The 15,599-nt window shown below is 42.3% G+C and overlaps 1 protein-coding gene across 2 annotated transcripts in view; it reads left to right on the forward strand.

Moving 5' to 3' along the window:
* LOC111939319 (uncharacterized) overlaps positions 1-15,599 on the forward strand; it is a 143,051-nt gene that overhangs the window by 108,105 nt on the left and 19,347 nt on the right. The window contains exons 8-10 of one of the 2 annotated variants that reach the window (XR_015278844.1): positions 34-216; positions 10,169-10,261; positions 12,738-12,884. Coding sequence is in view for 1 of the 2 variants with exons in the window: in XM_086861031.1 (XP_086717157.1) it covers positions 34-88 (55 nt within the window). In the remaining variant the exon portion in view is untranslated. Of the gene's footprint in view, positions 1-33; positions 414-10,168; positions 10,262-12,737; positions 12,885-15,599 lie in introns of those variants that run through there. The other variant, XM_086861031.1, reaches the window with a different exon arrangement.

The following is a 15,599-nucleotide window of genomic DNA, read 5'->3' on the forward strand; positions in this document are numbered from 1 at the left end:
GGCCGGGTAACATTTGTTGTGTTCCATTTGCAGCTCTGTTCCCAAGGAGGGCACAATCCCTCTGCTCCCTGCCCCGCTCCAGCCTTGACCACTGCAGGGACAGAGTTTTCTCCACCCCAAAATTCCAACAGCAAAGCCATCCCGGATTTTCAAAGATGCTGCAGCACGAATTCTTTGGCTGCTGAAAACTTTGGGGAAAAGCTGGACACTTTTGAGGTGAGTAGGAATCTAAACTTGGAGGATGGATTTAGATAACCTTTGGGCAGATGGTGAAAGTTTAACATCTATAACAGGAGATTCTTGCCACCCAGTGATTCCAAATAAAGGAAAATTGTGTTTTATAATTGCATATTTACCAGGCTGGAAAGGTTGAAGTGATTTATTTTAAGAACCTGCACCAAAAAAAAAATAAATATATATATATATAAAAAAGGAGAATTTTCTAACAGCATCCAAATAGCAAAATTCTTTTCCAAGTGGTGCCTGTTTGATTTTACAGAGGATAATATTAACTTGCATTAATATGGTTTGTCTCCTGAAGGAAGAGAAGTGAAAAATTGGTGACACTTTGAGCAAGAGTTGATCTTGGGGATTTTCTCCAGCAGCTCCATGTAGGGCTCACAGCCAGGCTCCTCTCCAGCCTTATTCCCCACCAATAAAATGGGAAATATCCCTGATGCAGGAAAGGAAACTTGGAAACCTCAGGGGAAGGAGGGGACGCCTCCCGCTTGCGGTGGCAAAACTTTGCTTTTCAAGCTTTATTAGAAAAATCCCAAAGAAATTTTATATTTGTCTGTGTGGAGGAGATGCAGGGTTAGGGGGAATTTCCAGCTTGGTTAGCAGAGTGACAGGGGTTTTGGTTTTTGCCTTTAAAAATAGAATTCAAGTGGAACCCCAGCCCAGTAATGACTTCTCTGAAAGTTAAAACAACTCTCCCGCAGTTGTTTCTCCAGCCTGCTTCAGCCAGGCTGCCAGAATGGAAACAGCTCTTTGCAGGGTGGGGGGATGGCTGTGTGTTGGAATTCTGTTTATATCCCAAAAATTTTGCTGTTGGATAATTTCTTGCCCTGTTTTAGTGATATACCTCCAATGCTGTTAATTCAGTTCCTGTTACCCTCAGTGCTGTGCAATCACCAGAAATTCTGTCCAGCAAAGCGCTTGTGAGGAAGAAACGCAGATCAGCTTGATTTTGGCTGCTTCAAAACTTTATTTTATTTTGCTGATTTTCTTAAGGCTCCCGTGGGATTGCAGGAATCTGTGGCTTTAGGTCATAACAAAATCAACTGCTCTGCCCCCCACCCTCCAAGGAGGTGCTTTAAGGTGCTGAGAGAACGAAGGCTCCTGGTTAAAACTTGAAAATTCCATTTGCAGAAAGGCTTTTCCTCTTTCCACCCCCACCAAAAGTGACCCCCAAAGCCTTGCAGTGAGAGCAGAAATCCCAGCCTGCTGCCACAAACCCGTAGATCCGAACTTGTGCTCATATTCCACACAAGCTTGTATCTATAGGTCTGTGGCTGGCTGGCAAGTGCACACTGGGGTGCTGCTGCACTTCACCTCCAAATATTCTTCTCTCTTTCCTCCCTTTCCCCCCCCCCCCCCCCTTTTATTTTTTTTTATTTTATTATTTTTTTATTTATTTATTTAGAGGGATATAAAAGTGGAGCTGCAAATCTTTCCCTGCAATTATCAGCTCAGCTTTCAGCTCCGGGCCCTGCTGGAATCCCCTGGTGCAAAGGGTTGTTGGCTTGGTTGGTGCTGAGGAAAAGGGGATGGGGGGAGTTTATCTGGCATCAGGCTGAAGAAATTAAATCCCACCCATGTCCTGCCCTGCTCTGGTGATGGGGAGGTGATAGGGGAGCGTTCTTGTGTTAATTCTGAAACAGATGAAATCATTTCATTTATAAAATAACACGGAGCTATTCTTTCCTTGCTTAGCCCAGCAATTTGTGAGAGGAACAATCACTTCTCCTCCTTCATATCCAGGAACTTGGAATCCCTTCTCTGACACGGGAGGGGCTTGGCCTTCCAGCTCCTCTCTCAAAAATCAGTTTATTATAGAACCCCATTCCTCCCAATTTCATGGTATTTGTGTCTTTTCAAATAGTTTTTATGAGAAAATAATCGTGCTGGAAAGTCCAAAAGAAGTGGTAGGGCAGGGAAAAACCATGGAAGCAGGCAGTGCAAAGCCTGCTGTGGAATAGAAACCTCTAAAGTTGGGAGAGTGGAACAATTATTTTTGAAGAAGTCATTTTTGAAAACCCCAATGTAGAGATTCTATATGAAAATAATTAGGCTGTAAACTCAAAATAAAGTCTGACTATTTCTTTCCAGCAGCTTTCAGTGTTAATTCCCCCAATGATTTGCTCTGCATTTCCACTTTTAAATTTCTCTGGGTTTGAACTTGGCTGCTTTGACACATGCTGCTGTAGGCCAAAAAAGTTTTTTATTTTTTTCCCCTCTTTGCTGAATTTCCAGGGTTTTCTATGTGTTCTCTATTTATTATAGAAGTTTTTCTATTTATTATATTAAAATGGAGTCAGAGAAGTCCAACCACTCTTCTTTCTCCCTGTGAGCTGAAGCTAGGTTTAAAAAAAGGGAAAAATCTGCATTTTGATGTCCTGTGTGATGTAAAGTTGGGTATAAAAGCTGATCCTCAATATTCCCCAAAAGTTTGGATGGGAAAATCAAGGGATAAAAGCTGAGGAGTTGTTTCCAGCAGAACTTTTGCTGCTGGACCGTTCTGTGGTGGGATTTTAGCCAGGACAGGGAGATGGAGTCGAGCTCTCCTTGGGGGTTTTGAGGGTGGACGTTGCTCCATCCATGATGGGATGAGCAGGGGCTCACCATGGAAGCAGGAGGAGATTGTGACAGTAAAAAATTGGTTTTCCCAGGATATCTGTGAATAATCTGGGCTGGTTTGGGGTTGGTTTTTTAAATGTTGTGAATGTTCATCACGTTGGATTCTCCAAGGGCAGCGCCGGCTCATTTGGTCTGAGCTCCAAGGAGAAATGAGCTGGTAAAACCTAATAAAATCCACATTTCTGTAGGGTGATCTCTCCTCTGTAAAGCCATTTGTGGTAGAATGGGCTGAGAAAAGCCTGGGATTTGTCCTGGATGTTTTGGCTCTTCAGAGAGTGCCAGAAGACCCCTGGCAGGAGAATTGGGTCAGCCTTGTCCCAAAATGAGCTGCCACCATTTGGTTTGGTATTTTTATTTGATTAGGAAATCAATACTTGAAAGAGGAAAGAAGAAACAGTTATTTTTATATATATTTTTTTTCTTCTCTGTAAAACATTTCAGTGCAATTTCTCTCTGAATACATTGGGACCTGCTAATCAATATCAGATTTATTTATTTTTTTTTTACGTCCTTTTGGCGAGAAGCTTGGGCTAAACACAGCTGGATGCTTAGAAAGGAAACTTTAGAGAAGTGGCAACACAAGTGGGGTGAGCTGCAGGCCCTGTGCTGCTGGGAGGAGGAGCTGGGAGTTATTTCTGAGGTTGAGAGTGGGTGCTGATTGCTCCTGGTTCTCTGGGGTGAGTTTGGGGATGAGTTTTGTGATGAGTTTTGTCTCAGCTTTGTGGGACTGGTTCAAGGAAGCCTCTTGCAGGCTCTTGACTTCTACAGGGAGGATGTCAGGGAGGGCAGAGCACCACCAGCACAGCTTCTCTGAATAAATAAACCCCTTCAAATAAATAAATACAACAATAAATTCTATTTAATTATATATATCTATTAGATATATATATATATAATATTTAATAAATAAACCAAATGAAACCTGCTCTTACTGAGTTTTAAAATGCATTCCAGCTTACCTCTTGTTGCCCCCCTGCTCTTTTTTAGCTGCAGCCTCCCATATTCTGCCCCTGCCACTTTGTTTTCCAGCCTTTTGAGGAGCACTGCATTGTGTTTCCAGCCTGAATTTGTATTTCTTTGCTGCTGCTTGTGTTCCACTGCACTTCATTAAGTTCTCGAGTGAAACTGGAGCCTGACAAAATGATGTGAAGAACCTTGAAATGTGTCTTCCTTTTAGGATGGAGGGGAATAATTGGAGTCTGTGCAGCTCCAACCTGTGCATTTCTTACAAGGATTTAAAAATTATTATTATTATTATTATTATTATTATTATTATTATTATTATTATTATTATTATTATTATTATTATTATTTTCCCCTCACATTGTGGATTTGTGCAGCAGTTTTGATCCAGGTGCCATCCAGAGTGCACAGAGCTCCCTTCATCTGTCACTGATGCATAGAGAGCACTGCTGGAATCAAACCAGAGCACCTCAGACCTGGGAATTACCCCAAAATGTTCCGATATCCTCTCCAAAAATCAGTCCCTTAATGAATGCAGCTCCTTTCTCTGGAAATGGGCAGAGTGGCTGCTTTAGAGGTAAAAAAACAACCCTCCTGTGTGGCTGCATCTTCATCTGGGGAGGTTTCGCTGTGCTTGTTTCCTTTGGCCACAGTTAGAGCTGAAAGCAGCAGAAGTTCTCTGAGGAAGCAAAGCTTCCCCAAATCTCCTCTTTTTTTCCCTTTTTTTTAAAAAAAATTAATTAATGTTTTGTAAATCTTCTTTTTCTCTCTCAAAATATCCTGGCGATTTCTCCCTCCTGTTGCTGCCTGAGAGCACCTGTAAGGTCTCCTGCACACAAGGATGCCTCGTGGTCCTCCCTGAGGGATGAAAAGGGAATTTATTTGTGTGTCCCCTCCTCTCCCAGCCTGGTGAGGAGCACACAATAGCACCCTGGTAATTAGAATAACCATATGCAGTGGCAAATGGGATTCGTGATAAGCAGAATGGAATTGTGTACCCTGGAATTTGAACCGTATCCAAATACCCTTATTCAGATAATCAAATCTGGTTAAACTCTTAAAAGGCAGATAAATTTCACTATTCTGGTTATTTCAGTAATCTGATTTTTTTTTCCCCCCTCCTCTCTCCTCCCTCTCTTTTTGTTTATTTGCTTCTAATCAGTAAGGGAGGAGACAAGAGAGAAAATCAGGAGAGGATTTTTAGGGGAGGGATCCAGGGCTTGGGCACCTGCCCTAGAGCCAGGAATGCTCCATGGCTTAGGAGCATGGCAGGAGTGGCATTCCCTGAGCTGGAGGTGCTCCAGCTGGGCTGGGGAGCCTCTGCTTGTATTTCTGCAGGTTCCTGGTGAAATCCAGCCCCAGAAATCCACCCTGGAACTGACACCAGGTTTTGGTTCAGCTTCCTGTCAGCTCCTTCATTTTTCAGCGCGCAGGTGAAACCAGCCTCGGCTCCAGGTCCAGACCATGCAGGGTCTCAGTCACAAAGCAGGCTTGGGATAAACCAAAAAAATCCCCAAAAAACAGATTTGGGGTCATTCAGAGTCAGTACTTTTGCCACCTTCTCTGTTTAGATGCAGCACAGGGGGTTCAGGTTTTGTCTCAGGCAGAGCTGATGCCCCAGCTCCTCTCAAAAGGCACATTTTGGTTCAGGAGTGAGAGCCACCTTTCCCCTAGAAAGGCCCAGAGATTGAAATGTTCTATTGAGCAAACCTTCAGATTGCAGCAGCCCTGGCTGAAAGTTGAGGCAGGGTTTTTGTCATGCATTGAACAATTTTGGAGAGCTTTCAAAATATTTACTTGTTCTGGATTTCAGCTGAGCCTAGATGAGGCTTCTTCCCCTACTTCGCAGCCTCTTGGACTTCCAGCCCTTTTTAGTGTGTTTGCCAGACTTCTAGGAGAGCTCTCTGAGCTGGGGTAAACCTTTGAACCTCTTGAGGCTCCTCATTACAACCAACTTCTGGTAAAGTTTCACCAAATAAAGCTGAAGGAGTGACGTGACCAGCAGGAATCACGTCAGCATTTCCAGGGTGAAACCCCCTCCTGTCTGAGGTTTATGAAAATCAGCTGGGAAAAAAAAATGGAAAAAAAAAAATAATGCAAGGTCAGTCCAGGCTGAAATTTGGCAAACAGGATCTCAGCCCTCCAGCTGGAACGATGGCATTTGTGGGGTTTTTGTATTTATTTTTTGCTCAATGACTTAAGGAAATGCATTTGCTTCGGGAGGATTTGCTGCTCTCCCACCCCCTCCTTGGCAAGGAGGATCTGAGAGGGAAGGTGGGTTCTTCCTTCTTCTTCTGCATCGTTCCCAGCCCAAAAGGTTCAGAGCTGAACCTCAGCTGATGATTTTCCTGATTATAACGAGACAAAACTCAGCTTTTCTGACCATCTGTAGTGAGTGTCCATTGCTGGAATCCTGTCCAAAGTCAGTGGGTCTGTAAATGCATAGGAAGTGTGATGTAGTGCAGGGGATTAATGCATGAGGCACTGTTTTATGTCATTATTTGGGAATATTCTGCCCTCTGCACCCCTGTGGGACTGAATCGCTGCTTTAGGCTGAAGGATGTTTGAAAGGAGTGGGATATTCCAACCAGGCAGTTCCCAAAAATCAGCTCTGGCTTGGGATTCTCACCTCACTCTTGGGGGAATTCAGCAGGAAATGTGGGTAGGGGAAGAAGTTTGTGGATTTTTCTCTCACCTGGAGCCTGTGAAGGGAAGAGGAGATAAAACCAGCGAGGAGTGAACAGTTCCCTTTAGTCCAGACTAAAGCTCGGAGCTGGTGTCTCCTGCGGTCAGGGACATGGGCAGGTGGGAGCTGCAGAGCAGGAGAGCCTGAGGAGAGCTGCCCCAGGGGCATTCTCTCTCCTTTGGAAAATAAAAATTGACTGGATGTGAACCCCAGCATTTCTGTGCTAGGACAGCAGCTGGAGTCACATTTCCTTCAGGAATCACAGAGTTACACGCAGTGAAAAGACACAATTTTTTAATTACGCTGTAGCTTTAAAACAAGGCTGGGCTGGGCGAGGCCAGAGATTCCCTTTTGTCCCCAGAAGTGTGAAATCATTTCTGGGATTCTGAAGCAGCAAGAGGCCTAAAAGGGGTCCCAGACAAAAGGCACTGGGGCCCCGTGAGCTGATTTAGGAACACAGAGCTCCACACGTTCAACGGGAACTTCCCGACATCGATAACGTATCGCAATTGAACATTGTCATTAGATTACAGATTCTCCCTAATTGCGTAATTAGGTATGATTGTGCTAATTGGGTAAAGACATAATTGACAAAAATCACCAGAAAACAAACAGGGAGCTCGGTGGCACCACGAGGAAGTGTCAGGAGAGCTGTGCCTGCCTCTGCTCTGCTCCCAGAGCTCCCAGCCCCAGAGCAGGGACACGGAGGGACACAAATAATGGCAGTGAGAGCAGCTCCTGTTGGAATATTTAATCTCAATTCCTAAACTCTGCACTTCCTATTGTTATTAGCAGCAGATATTCAATTTGGCAGCGTGACTCGAATGCCTGTCACTTTTTCTCCTGCTGGAAATTGCAGTTCCTCTGGGATGCAAATACACTTTCAGCTGTCCAAGCTTCGAGGGAATAAAACACCTGTAGTGAGTGCCGTAAATGGGGGAAATTTGCCAGGATAATTCGTGCAGCAGGATGGAGAGGAGCCTAAAAATTGACCCCAGAGAGTGAATTAGGTGTCAAACCCTAGGACAGAAATTTTTCTGGTCTTAAGAAAGTTCTTGAAGACTCTTTGTGGAGATGGAAGAGCAGCAAGGAGAGGTAGGGAGTCATTAGCAGTGACCAGTCTGAGAAAAACTTAGGTTAATTTGGCCTAAATCTAAAGTAAGGAATTTATCCAGGAAAAGTCTTTGCTGAATTGAGTATCTGACTGAAACAAAACTCTCTTCCTCTCCCTACCTTCCATTTTAGAGCAAATTATTGGAGAGTTTTTGGGGTTTTTTGCTCTGCTTTTAATTGCCTGGTGTGCAAGGGGTGCCTGTGTCAGTCTCAGTGTTAACAGCACCTTCTCATCAAACTGATCAGATATAGGTAATAACTTCAAAAATTTCAATTATGGAATGTTAGGTATTACAAGATTGAGGTGCAGAAAAATACTTGCAGGTGTAAGTTGTAGAAAACGAGTGGTTTAGCTGTGTGATCCTGCAGTGGTTTCATTTATAGCTGCAAGATGTGAAACAGGTTGTTCCTGGAAGTCTGAGTGGGAATTTGCTCTGTGGCCCAGAGATTGGGTAGGATTTGGGATTTTTCATCAGCCTGACTCAGCACACAGGTTCACTCCCTCCCATAAAACTGCTTGAGTTAATTAATTAGATTTCATGTTGGAGAAAAGCTGTTCAGTGCACAGAGATGATGATTTTATGTCAAGGAGTTGGGTCTGGGATGCTTTTAGACAAGGAAAAAGCTCCTGGCTGGAGTCCAGGGCCAGAAATCCATAATTTCCTTATCCAGAGCTGTGCCTTGGTCACTGCTCTAACTAATCATCAGACAGTTCCAGCGACTCTGCTGTGTGCTGTTAACTGAAATATGCTGGATTTCCACTCCTTGGTCCAAGTAAACTTTACCGAATATGGACTCACAAGAAATCGGGATCCCATCAACGTCCTGACATCACACAAAGGTTATTTTCCTTTTTTCCCAGTGTATTCTCCTGCTGTTGCAGGCTGAATTCTGAACAGTGATGCTCTTTCCTATCTTCCTCCTTTATTTCCTGCCAGCCTTTGGCTGTGAAGACAGGGCAGTGCCTTTTCCAACATCAGCAGGAAGTTCTGCTTTATCCTGGGAAAACAGAGCAGCACGTGCATTCAGCAGAGCTCAGCACCCATTCCTGGGGTTTGATTCCCTTGGAATCCCCTTCCAGCAGGGAGCTGCTGTGCCAGGGGCTGGATTCACCTGAGGGGCACCAGCCCAGCCCTGCTCCAGCCCCACCAGCACATTTGGGGAGGAATTATTATTATTATTACTATTATTATTAGTAGTAGTAGTAGTAATTATATTATATTATATTATATTATATTATATTATATTATATTATATTATATTATATTATATTATATTATATTATATTATATTATATTATATTATATTATATTATATTATATCATATCATATCATATCATATCATATCATATCATATCACATTATATTATATCATATTATATCATATTATATTATATTATATTATATTATATCATATTATATTAGATCACATTATATTATATCACATTATATTACATTATATTACATTATATAATATTTTTAAATTAAAATTATTAATATTGTTTATATTATCAATAGTATTTCTGATACTATTATTGATATAATTAATATTATTGTTATTATTACTAATACTAATAATAATAAACAATTAACAAGAAGCCTGCTGCTTTAAACACCACCTTGGTGGGTGCTGGGGTGAGTCACAAGGATCACATCCCAGCTGGGAATTAATGCAGGTTAAAAACGTGTCTTGTGAAGGGAACGTGGCTGAGGGAGGCTCGTGGTCTTTTCCACAATGGTTCACTTGAACCCTTTGGGGTGAGGGTCAAATTCACCTCAGGATTTCTGCACTTCTCTCCCAAGCCCATTCCTGCACATCCTTCAAACATCCAGGCTCAGTGTGGTGTGTTCAGAAAGGACAAATTTTACCCTAAACCTTCTTTAAATGCCTTTTTTTTATTAAAAAAAAAAAATAAGTATGTCTGTGTATGTTCTGAATCTGCTGTGGAAGGGGAACACCATTCTTTTAGGCAGGGAAAAAAATTCCATCTCATGTGAAAACCTCCGTGATCTTGTCCAAATCCAGCAGGAACAACCCTGGCTTGTTGTGTCTTATCACATTTCCATTGTGGGGAGCTGACTTTGGGCTTGGTGTCTTTCCCCCAGCAGTTTATTCCCTCTAAATTAAACCACTGAGGATTTGGAGGTTTTTTTTGTTTTTTTTTTTGTTTTTTTTTTTTTGTAACTAGAAGCCCCTGAGATTATGAATTTTTGACTGCATGCATCCAGGTTGAGGTAGTAGGTTGTATAGTTTAGAATTACACCAAGGGAGATAACTGTACAACCTCCTAGCTTTCCTTGGGTCTTGCACACACCTGCGCCAGGAGCGACCATAAATCCTCAGCACTCTTTGCTCTGGACACGTGGAACAGGAAAGAGCAGGTAAGACAAGCTGGAAAAACCTTTTTTTATTTCCTTCTGCCTCGTTAGAATTATCAAAATGTTCATCTTATCAGCATTTTTTTGGGGTTTTTTTTTTTCTCTATTTGTCGGTGCTGTGTTATTGAGTTTTTAGCAAATCCAGTGATGTTTGTCTTCCTTCATTAGCCCTCGAGCAGCGTGGTGTTAACATTCCCAAAAAGCACCATGGCAACCTCTCAGTGTTCTTGCCTTCGTGGTCAGCAAGCAGAATCTCCAAAGGTAAAAATATCCTGTATTTTTTTTTTTTCCCCCCCTTTTCCATCAGTCTTTGTCTGGCTCAGTTAATTCTGCCCTGGGAGTTAAACAAGTTAAACAATTGTTAAACAAGTTAAACAATTAAATAAAATTATTTTTCCTGATAAAGCCTTGGAGGGTTTTGGTGAAAGTACCTAAATCTACAGAGCCCTCAGGAGAGCTCCTCCTTGGGAATATCCAGGGGGGAATACACTCAGCTAAAATGGGGGTTTTTAGGGGTTTTGTACATCAGAGTTGGGTGTTTCAGAGGTTGATGCCTCCAGCAGGGCTGGTTTGCTTCTCCCTCACAGCAGTTGGAACACCCCAAACGTTGTGGAGAAGCTGTGGGAGCAACAAACCCCACATTTCTGATGTGTTATACAGGTCTAAAATGCAGGGAATTGGCAACATCCAATTTACCCAGCTGCTGCTGAAATCCTTGGTTTTATTTGCTTTAATATTGGAGACCTGAACAAGCCTTGAAACTCTCCTCAAGCTGGAACAGAAAAGTGAACATTTTGATGTTGGCAGTGCTCAGGGTTCAGGTCCTCTGGGGGCCTGGGTGAAGGTGGTGGCCACAACCCTTGGTCAGGGCCCAGGACCTGAACTTAGATCTTTTCACTCTCTCTCTGAGTAATTCTGGCAAGGTTTTCTGAGTTCCCAGAAATAACAGGCTCTGTCTCTTCCTAAACTTGTTCATTTAGCGAATAAAAATAAGGAGCAGGCACTGGGTTAATTTCACTGGGTTAATCTGAAAGTGTGAACATGATAATGATATTTCAAGGCATCTAAATAACACAGAAAACTGGTTTTGTTTGGTTTTTTTCCGGGTAAAATGGCCCTTAAAAACTTGAATAGCTGCAAATCCCTGTTTGCTGAATGCAAAGAGAAGCTGTGAGGGTTACTCAGGGCTCACTTACGAGTTGTTCCAAGAGTGGATTAATGGGATTTTATCCCATCTTGCTTTCCAAAGGGTTCCAGGTATCACTGCCATGGTTTATAGCTCTGCAGTTCCTCAGGACAAGGAAAGGATCTGGGATAACACAAGGCTGCTTCTGTGTTTCAGGAAGGCACATGCCCCAAACACATGCAGGTAGTTAAAAAATGAGGAATCTTCTTGGCACATTCTAGGCACTACCTTATTTCCCCCCCATAAATCTTTCTGCAGATGGAAGTGCAAATTTTCAGCTGCATTGATTCCTGTCCAATGCAGAGTTTTTTTTCCATGAGGGTTGGGTTTTTTTAACCTGTTTGGGACTTCTCTAGGAGCAGCTTTGTGAATAATCCCAAATAAGAACAGGCTCTTTTATTTTTAATTTTTTTTGGTGGCAACATTTCAGATTTGCTCTGCACACTCAAAACTTCAGGAGGTTCAAAAACAATTTATAATAACCCTGTCAAACACATCTTGATGTTAATGCTGTGAGATGTAAATGAAAAAAAGTTCCATCCCACTCCAAAACCCGAGGAATCATAATTAAAAAGGAGAATGGTCAGTGGTGAGCATAATTCAATGTGCATATTTTTCCTCTGAACAAAACAGCATTCCAGCTCTCCCCCTGATGAGAGGAATGTATTGTCAATTAATTAGACTCCCATCATATGTCCTCGGATGCCCTTCCATCATATGCCTTCCATATGTCCCTATGTCATATGCCTTCCATATGCCCCCTATGTAATTAAGCTCCTATCATATGGCTTCCATCATGTGCCATTTAAGAAGATTTCCAGGAGAACGTGGCAGTGTTACAGTTATGGACCTTTTGCAACGAGGAAAGGAACAACTCAGGAGCTGTAAATGAGGAGAGGAGGAAGCAGAAAGGAAGGTGGCTCGCCCCCAGCGCTGCCTTTAATTGCTGGTTTTGTTTTCGCTCAGCTCGAGCAGCGAAGGCACAAAAGTGTCCTGTTTTCCTTGGGTTCCATTCCCAGTTTTTGTTCAGTTCAGCCTGTGGATAGCCAGGGAGATAGCAACTGTTTTTCAGGGAATGTTTCCACTGGAATGTGAAATGCGAAAGAAACAATTCACCTCCTGGAAAAGTGTTTGCCCTGAGATAGGGAAATGTAAACTTTGTCCTTGTTTTGGGTCCCTGAACGTGAAGTGAAGGACCAGAAACAGCCTGGGTAGGGAATTCATGGAGAGGAGATGGGACACTCCACTTCCATCCCTCTTCTCCCTCATGGACCATGAGGAGGGAACTGAACTTTCCTTGCCACGAGGGAGAAGATGCCCAAGGAAATGTGGTGAGATGGATTCCAAATTTACTGGGACTTGTTAGGGATGAAGACCAAAAATAGGCACTGATAATTCCATGTGTAGTGAAGGAAACTGCAAACATCCAAGGAATTATGAGGTCTTGGAATGGTTTCCAATGAAAGGACAGCTCTTTTGCCTTGTGTACAATTGTGTCTGTGCCTTCCTTCTTCCCAACAACTTCTGAGACTCTTTTCTAATCCCAAACAGACCTGACAGAAGAGCAGTGACTTCCAAGGCTGTTCTGCTCCAGCTTTTCAGGAATTGCAGAAATCCCAGCCACACACCCAGAAATCCCAACCACACACCCAGAAATCCCAGCCATGCATCCAGCATCCAGGAAAGGACAAAGAGAAGGTAAAATAGTCATTTGTGCTGAGATTTCTCTGTTAAAAAATTCAGAGTATTTTGTAGCGTATCCCAGTTTACCTGGACTGAATGACAGCAGTTTGAACTCCCACAGTCTGGGAACCAGTGCATCCCTAAAAACCTTGTATTCCAGCTTCTAGAGCATGGCAAAACCTGATATTTGGATGTGCTCTGCCTAGATGAAGTCAGTGCTGACCCAAAAAATCATCCTGTATTTGCTGTGTAGGCATTCTGCACTAATACAGGTGCATTCCTGAGAGACAGGTGACAGCTCTTGCTCTGGCTTAATATTTTAATTTTCAACTCAATCCTCATTTAAATCTCACACAGAAAATAAAGCCAGCCCATCTGAAAGCTTTAGGTCATTAGGGAAATGATTTGGGAAATATTTTGTGGTCTTGCACCACCATTAGTTTGCCACAGTTGTAAAGTGCATATTAAGGGAAGCTTTTAAGCCTCTTGTAGAGCACCACTGAAATTATCTGCCCAGAATTGCTACTCAAGTGTTGTATTCTGAAATATTTTATTCCTCTGGCTTGCTGGGCAGCAAGAAGATCCTCACAGTAGTGCTCATGGCAGATTTTCTCTTGCTTCTCTGTTCTCACATGGCTCTGATGTTTGTGGAAGATCAAACTTTCATCATTAGAGGGATTTTTCCCTTCTTTTTTTTATTTTTACCCAGTAAATTCCATCTATTTCCACACCCAGCTGAAACTCTGCTGCCACCCTCCTCAATCAGATGCACGAAGCAGAGTCAGATTTGTACATAAAAGTTCTGTAAGGACTGGGATGAGATGGAGTGGAATGCCAGAATGACTCATTGTTTAATGAATAAGGCCCTAAGTGTTCTATTGATGCCATTTCTAAATCTGTGTAATATGTATAGAATTCCTGTCATAACTGGAATTCCAAGCACAGCAACCTTAGGAGCTAAATTATGATGATGATGATGGGGTTCTGCATGAATTAATCTGGATCCTGACACGCTCCTGCCTGAAAGCTGATCAGACAGTTAAAAATAAGACAGTTGAGCTCAGAGCTCAGAAGTGCTGCTCCTCACGCCTGTGGGGATGCCAGGAGAGGGAAGTTCTCTCTCTGTGTACATGTGTCAGAGCTTAAAAGTATAAAATTTTAATCAATTTTTAAGTCTAATTTTCATTTATAATAAATTATATATATATATAATATATATAAATAAATATATATTATTTATTTATAATATTATAATATAATAAAAAATTAATTCTAATTTTAATCACAGATGTCCTTCCAGTGAGATGGGGACATTGATTGCAATTCTCAGTGAAAGGATGAGCTGGTGTGGAGCAGCTCAATATTTGGAGATGAACAGAGGCCACAGCAGAGATGGGAATCTCTCTCTTTTAACCAACTTTCTCCTTCTCACTCCCACTTTTCCTTCTTCACAGCTTGGGGATTTAGGTGTGAAGCCAAGTTCAGCATTTCTGGTGTGAGTTTTTGGGATAAGTTCTGTGTCCACCCAGGCTTCAGTCAGGGACAAACTCATAACTCTAGTGTTGGACCGGCAGGGTTTCAGCAATAAAAGCAAACTGGAACAGAAAAAAAATCTCATGTCTGGAAATTTCCCATAGCAGAGGAAAATCCAAAATATTTGGGAATGCATCCCTCCTTCCTTTTCATTTGCTCTTTAAACTCAAAAACTCCTGCTTGCCCTGGCTCTGCTGGTGCTCCAGGCAGTCCCACTTGGGTATATTTAGATTTGTACATTGGAAATATAAAATGTATTCTCCCCTAGCAAATCATCTGTACGTGCTATAGGGTGAAATTGGCCTCTTTGTGCAATGTCATGGCCCTGTTTCCTGGTGAAACAAGTTCAAGAATCAGGTTTCTGGGGCAGATGTGGAAAGAAGTTGAAATTCTTCCTTCTCTCTTACAAGCAGTGGCTCCTCCTTCCCATCACCTCCACTCCTGACCCCTTCTAGGAATCATTGAATTCTTGGTGGGCAACCAGACTTTGCTGCTTGTTTTTCTTACATCCAGTAGATTTATAACTCAAGCCATGAATTTTAGTTTTTATGGACATTTTAGGCCTCGTCCCTCTTATAAAATGGGAGTGGATAAACCTCTCCTTGACACTAATGGGAAAATTTTGGGTCCAGAGACACTAAAATGGTACAGGAGCTGTTCCACCAAATCTGAGAGGACAAAAAGTGGCTAAAAAGGTGCCAGCAAAAAGCAGAGTTAGATCTGAAATGGATCCACTCAACCATTCCCACTAGAAAGGAAAAAAAAAAGCAAATGGATCTTCTGAGGAAAAGAAATGTTGAGGAGGAAGACTGGGAATCTCTGAGTTTCACAAAGTGAGTGCAAGGAGATGTGTAGTGAAATTAAATACTGACAAACTGAAGCTGTTTTATGAAGCATTTCTTTTTCCACCAGTATTTAATTAAAAGAAAAAGGAACCTAATTGCTTTTAGAAGTTAATGGGAACTTTGCAAGTCTAAAACAGATCAGATACTTACGTTTTTAATAGCCATACACAGAATTATGGGCGTTCATTGTAATAACTTTGGAACTGAGCTTAGACTCCATAAAGTTTGGGATAAAAAGCAGCAACCCAAGAGCAGGGAAGGGGAAGGGGAGCAGTGGGAAGGGCAGATTTGTGCTGTCCAAAGCTGCTAATTCTGGTCACTACTGGGGGAAAAGGCTGGGGAAGTCTGGAGC

Source organism: Cyanistes caeruleus, chromosome 23 (genome assembly GCF_971803275.1).
Source record: "Cyanistes caeruleus chromosome 23, bCyaCae1.hap1.1, whole genome shotgun sequence".
Taxonomy (NCBI): domain Eukaryota; kingdom Metazoa; phylum Chordata; class Aves; order Passeriformes; family Paridae; genus Cyanistes; species Cyanistes caeruleus.